The sequence below is a fragment of the Condylura cristata genome, unplaced genomic scaffold (assembly GCF_000260355.1).
Source record: "Condylura cristata isolate star-nosed mole 26May11 unplaced genomic scaffold, ConCri1.0 scaffold00008, whole genome shotgun sequence".
In the NCBI taxonomy this organism is placed as follows: domain Eukaryota; kingdom Metazoa; phylum Chordata; class Mammalia; order Eulipotyphla; family Talpidae; genus Condylura; species Condylura cristata.
The window spans coordinates 39167758-39173986 of NW_004567109.1; the positions used below are offsets into that span (position 1 = coordinate 39167758).

Consider the following 6229-nt stretch of genomic DNA (forward strand, 5'->3'; position numbering starts at 1 on the left):
GCAGGGTGGTGAGAGGTTTCACTAGAGACAAAGTGGGGGGCAGAACATTGATGGACGAAGTACACTGCTGAGGGGAGCAGCCGGCGTGTCAGGAGAAGTCTGCCGGGCCATATGAATCATCTCTGGGCCAGCGATGGAAGTCGCTATGAAGCTGCTGCGGCTGGTTTGCAGTGCTGCCTTCTAACCCGCTGCACCACCAGGGAGAGGAGGGCCCTTTTTACATTAACTTTTGAATACTATTTCCAACTTTATATCTAGAATGTTGTATTGACTATTATCTTTAATAACTTTTTATAGGAGTTGGCTCTTTATTAGCAAGATTTCAGTTATCTGAAGGCCCAAGCAAACCTTCTCCATTGGTTGTGCAGTTCACAAGCGAAGGAAGCACTCTTTCTGGCTGTGACATTGAACTTGTTGGAGCAGGGTATCGATTTTCACTTATCAAGAAAAGGTTTGCTGCAGGTAAGTGGGTATGTTTAAGTCTCACTTGCAGAAACAATCTCAATTTAGACTCTTCCTTAAGAAGAGATTATGAATTTTTCATCTTTCTCCTCTTCTTCCCCACTTCTAATCCTCCTTTCCCATCCCAATTATAAAGCAAACCAATGATTGAAGGAAGTAAAAATAGAGCAATGAACTGGACATCAGAAATTAGAAAGGCTCTGGCTATTTATCCTGGCTCTTACCAGTTATTTCCCTAATATGGACATGTAGTCTGAGGCTAGTAGGTTAAATCCTCCTTATTATTTTGACAAGATAAATGCTGCTTGCCTGGTTAGGCATCACTGAGATCTGAGAGAATCTATTTTAGACTGGTTAGGCATCACTGAGATCTGAGAGAAGCTATTTTTTATTTTAATAGCAACCTTAAAGAATTTAGTATTAGAATGAGTTACACATGATAGTGATGGCATATGGGTGAATTGGTGGTAGGAAGTCCATGAGAATTACAACTGAGATGAAAAAAAATGCACAAAATGAAGAGTGCCACACACACAAATATATATATATATAAAATAAATAGAAAAAAATGTTAAAGAATACTTAAAAAAATGGGTTACACATGAGCTGAATATGGATGGAGCTAGAGTTTGTTGGCAGAGAATCCCCAGTACTAAAGTGAGTAGATTAAGCAGTGATTCAATAAGGGTATATCATGGGTTTATGTCTGCAGTACTGAAATCACTATTAATCCTATCCTTTCCACTCTCAAAATGATCCAGATCCAAAAGTAAATCAAATGGTTACTCTTCTATAACAAGTTGGATTATCATATTCAAGAGCAAATCCTTCACCTTTCCTTTACCCAAACCTATGCAAATTGTTCATAATTAGAAATAAAAAAATAATAAGCTGGCTGGAAAAATGGGAAACTTAAGAAACTTGATGTATTTTATATGTTAGTAATGCACCCCCTCAAGTGTGGAGGAGGGAAAGTTAAAATGTCACCCATTAGAAATCATATTATTGATTGGCAGATAACCTATGGGTATGTTGTTTTGTTTTGCAGGAAAATACTTGGCAGATAACTAATCAAATTGTATGCAAGGATGTGGAGGATCCATATAATGGAGAACTGTATAAGAAACAGGTTTTAGTTTCGGTTTGATGAAAGCAAACCAAAACCTGCACTTGGGATATACCTGCTGGAAATGTCTTTGACTTTCAGCAGTAATTTCCCTCTCCCAATACCGTGATGACCCGTCCTACAGTATTTACTTCTAGGTATAATATTGTTAATGGTTTTAAATTGTAATTATTGTATTTGTATATTGTACTCATTCCAGTAAGGCAGTTAAACCCTTGAGTTTTAGCATTTTACCATTCCTGAAATGGATGTAATTTAAACTGTGGTATGTAAATTTAATAGTAGTACTGTTGAATGGCACAATGCTTACAGAGGTAGATTGCATTTTGTTGATATATAAAATTTAAATTTAATATTGAAAGTTGTCATAATGGGGGTGCCACATAAAAAGAAAATTAAGTGGAACCAGAAAAAAACAAATTTACTTTTCTTCAGTCCTTAGTATGTTTTACTCTAGTGCTAAATAAAAATTCTATCTTCAAATGTTTAAAGAGTTAATTGAGAAACTGTTTCAAAAAAAGAATTCTAAGGTTGCAGCACATTAAAAAAAAAAGCATTAATTACCACTTTTTAAAAAGCTTTTTTTTTCAAACTGCAAATTTCATAAAAATGCAAACTGCGTAAACAGGGCCTCTTATTTTTATAACTCGTGTAAAAAGGGAAAGCAATTCATATTTAAAGTTTAAGTATATAAAATTATAATCAAAAGTAAAGGAGATGAAGTCTTAACCACTTCCCCTCTCTACAGTTTAGCAAATGTGACAATTGCTGAATAATCAGACTGAAACCAAAATTGTGGTTTTAAGATTTCACGACTTTCCGTAGTTGCAGTGGCCAGCAATTTCTGCACATTGGCTCTAGACAGAGTCTCTCCATCCAGCACAGGGAATGGTATTTCATCTCTTCCTCTTTACCAACAAAAATCAAAACATTGAGACTAGATGTCTTAGGCAAAAATTTAGTCTCCTGTTTCAATCCAGAAGGAGAATTTTACTCATCATCATTTATATCATTTGGGAAGGAGGAAAAGCTCCACAAATGAAATTCTAATCAACATTATAGAGCAATAAATTTCCTTTTAGGCAATTAGGATTCATTGTATGTAACTATAAATTTTTGCCATTCTTGGGGAATCAAGTAGAGAGGTATCAAAAAGATATGTTATATCACTGCTGTAAAGTAAAATAAAAACTGTGATTACCCAGCTGGCCCAACAATACAGGAATTCAGGAAGGTGAAATCTTCAGGGATCCCAGTTGTAAAACCTTCCTCATTGCAATCTGAAAATATGACACTTCTTTTAAATCTTAGAACTTACCTTAAATATAAACCCAGTTCCTTATTAGGTTATACTATCAAATAACTAATGATTAAGTTGTTATATTTATCATTAGTTGCTAATTTTGATTTTGCATTCAAATGTTTAACAAAAATTCTTAAGCCCCTTTAAATTTTAGAATCTAATTATATTTTTTTAATCTTACTTTTAAAATTAGATTGCTTATAGTAGAAGTGGCAATGGTTTGTAGTAGAAGTTTTTAAATTAACATTTGTATTTCTCAAATAGTGCTTGTTTCCAAGAGAATGATCAAAATTATGTGTTTTATCTTAGAAAAATCTTTATTATTCAAACAAACTCCCAATTGACTCCCCAAGCAGTCTGGTGATAAAGTTTTTTTTTTTTTTTTTTGAGCAAACACATTGTATGCTCTTTCTAAGAGAAATATTCAATTTGATTCTGAAAACAAGATAGAAAATGAAAACGTATAAAAAAAAAGAGGGGAAATTTCACACACTGAAATCAGTGGAGAATAAGCAGCAGAAAATTGAAATTATCCAGTAGATGAATATAAAAATGTGTTTTTAAGAAACTAATTCATGAAAGAGATGCACTGAATATTAACACAAAGCATATTAAAATGTGTAAATATTACTGGTTCTCATGTCTTGTTCTTTATATTATTTTATATTGCTCTAGAGTAAATTAGTAATTAAAGACAAGGGTTTTATTTTCAAAGAATAATTTTGTTGATATTGTACAAATGTAATTTAAAACATAGATTACAATAATCTCTAACATTATTCAGATGTTTCCAGAAACATAAATTTGAAACTATGAAGATCTCCTAATTCCTTAATTGGTCTTTGTGTTATAGAATGGAAGTCAGTGATTTCAAAATCATTAAACCTTAAATGACCAAAACCTCAATACATAATATGCATCCCTTCTCCTTTCAGAAAATAAGTCTATAGTAACACAATAAACTCATATCAGGGATTTATTTAGATTTTAGTGGCTTTGTTTTAATCCTGTGGTTTTTAATCTTCTGTTACACCTATATCCACAGTACTGTACAGTAAGATTTTGTGTTAGGAAAAAAATGGTCCTAGACAATGCAAGAGTCTCAGTTATCAAAGATAACCTGAGAAAGTCAGGTTCATTATCAACCACAAAACAGCAAAATGGGCTAGTACATAGTAAGATTTTTAATACCAGGGGTTAAAATAAAAAGAAAGGTTCTAGTTAACTTAGGCTCAGAATACTATTTCCTGAGCATTATGATTTAAAAGGTCCTGCCTAACAAGATAAGAGTATGAATGTTACTGCTTCATTTTGATAACATGGAAAGTATGTTTTTCTTCTCAAATAAAATCCATACTTTCATGATATTTTTAGAAATAGATTCTTAATGAGAATTAGTATCAATTTTATCTTCATTAGAATTTATAGTTCCTAGAAATAAGAATTTTTAATCACTTTTAAAATTATATTCTTCTCTCTTCCTACAGCCAAAATGAAAATTGACCATATGGTATTTGGATATATATTTCACTTGTAACAAAGCAATGTCTACATTTCAAATGATTTCAAGTAAATAGAGAGAAACCCCTCAGACAGTCAACCTGTAGATGCTTTATTTTTGTTTTTATATATTTTTACTCAATCCACAAAGTTCTTAGGCTATAAATGCACATATTTTTAAATTTTCTTCTCAAAGAAACCTGGTAACTGCATTAGCTCTACCAGTAACTCCTTCTCTGTAACTGTCAACAAATCATTGCCCCTTTCTGCTTCTCTTCTTAGAATGAAGGACTGATATTGCCATGGTTTTCAAACTTTTCTTAACAGCAGGACATTTTTCCTACTAAAATTTCACATGGAATCCTCATAGGCTAACCAGTTCAAAGTTCCTCTAGCAGTTTAAACCTGTACTTCCCAGACTACTGTTTAAACACCGTAGTAACACTTCTGTGATCCACAGTTTCTCCAAACTCCAAAATTCCATGCTTCTACTTAACTCAGAGAGGTTCATCTTTGAAAAGGAAATTTGTTGAATCATAATAATTGACTGAAGTGCAATGTTACTTGAATGTTTTCTGCGTACCAGTGATGACACATACTAATTCATTAAATGTATTAACACAAAAAATAAACTTTTTTATTAATTTTATTTTACAAATAATGACATTGAGGTTTGGAGAGACCAACTTATCTAAAGAGATGGAGTATCTGGAAGTACACAGTTACTTTGACTGTAGAGGGAGTCTCTGACCTGTTTTGCTTGCTAATTCTGGGTAAGAAACTCTTTTTTTAATATGCTATACATATCCTATTGCGATACTCAAGTAAAGGGCATTATGAAATATTAGTGTCAAGATAAGAACAATTGAGCTAGCAAAATCATTGAAAATAATCAGTGTTTTGTGGACCTTTGTGTTATCATTTACCTTTTAAAAGGCAATGATTTTGTCTTAGTCACCATTCTATCCCCAGAACCTAGAAGATAGGAGGTGTCAATAAATTCATATTGAATGAATGAATCTCTTCAGATGGGCCTTAAGAATGTGTAGTTGAGTGAGCATACAATATTTGAGAATGACTGCCCTCTAGTAGATTGCTCAGGTCTTTCTAAGTGCTGACATTCTATCAGATGGTAAGTTAAATATGTTTTTTGTGGTCAGTTTAGGTTTCATTCTCACCATTTAACTTCATCCAACTTTAAGAAAAAGATAGAGGGCTTTTTCTAGGGGAAAAAAATCCTATCTTTTCCTTAGTTTCACCTGTTATACTATGTCAGTCTCCAAGTGACCGGAAATGTATTCTCTCACTTTCATAGTTATGACCTTTTCTTTAATGACTTAAAAATAAGTAAATAAAAGGAGCAGTAACTGTTCATTCCAAATACTAAGACGTAATAAATGTCTCCCTCCTACATGTGACGTTTCCACATCTAACTTGCGAATTGACAAAATTTACTTGGTATGCTTTTGGATTGCTTTAAAAGCAAGAAAGAGAGTCATCTTAAAAAAAGAGTTGTATCCATCAGGTTTATTTTTACAAATTTCTGAAAATAATCACAAGCTGTCAAAGTTGAAAGACAATGAAGTGTTCAGATATCTACTAAAGAGATGAGTTTGTAGAATTTTTATACATTCATTTCCCCCAAAATTTTTTGAGTAAAATCCATTCAATCAAAATATACTCAATTTTCTACATATTTGTTAATGCTAAAAAGATCAGCAAGTTTTTAAATGTGGAAGCATAATTTTTTAATCAAAATGAGGATGATCTCTAGATACAGCTTAAAGGTTAATATGTAAACATGATGTTTCTTCAACATGAATAATTATATTGTAGTT

General features: G+C 32.4%; 1 protein-coding gene across 10 annotated transcripts in view; it reads left to right on the forward strand.

Moving 5' to 3' along the window:
* Window positions 1-3521, forward strand: part of SGIP1 (SH3-domain GRB2-like (endophilin) interacting protein 1) — a 160814-nt gene extending 157293 nt beyond the window's left edge. For 9 of the 10 annotated variants that reach the window (XM_012722328.1, XM_004679086.2, XM_012722324.1 and 6 more), the window contains 2 exons: window positions 298-462; window positions 1511-3021. In XM_012722328.1, coding sequence (XP_012577782.1) covers window positions 298-462; window positions 1511-1533 — 188 coding nt within the window. In that variant the 3' untranslated portion in view covers window positions 1534-3021. Of the gene's footprint in view, window positions 1-297; window positions 463-1510 lie in introns of all 10 variants that reach the window. The other variant, XM_004679085.2, reaches the window with a different exon arrangement.
* Window positions 3522-6229: the final 2708 nt, after the last annotated feature.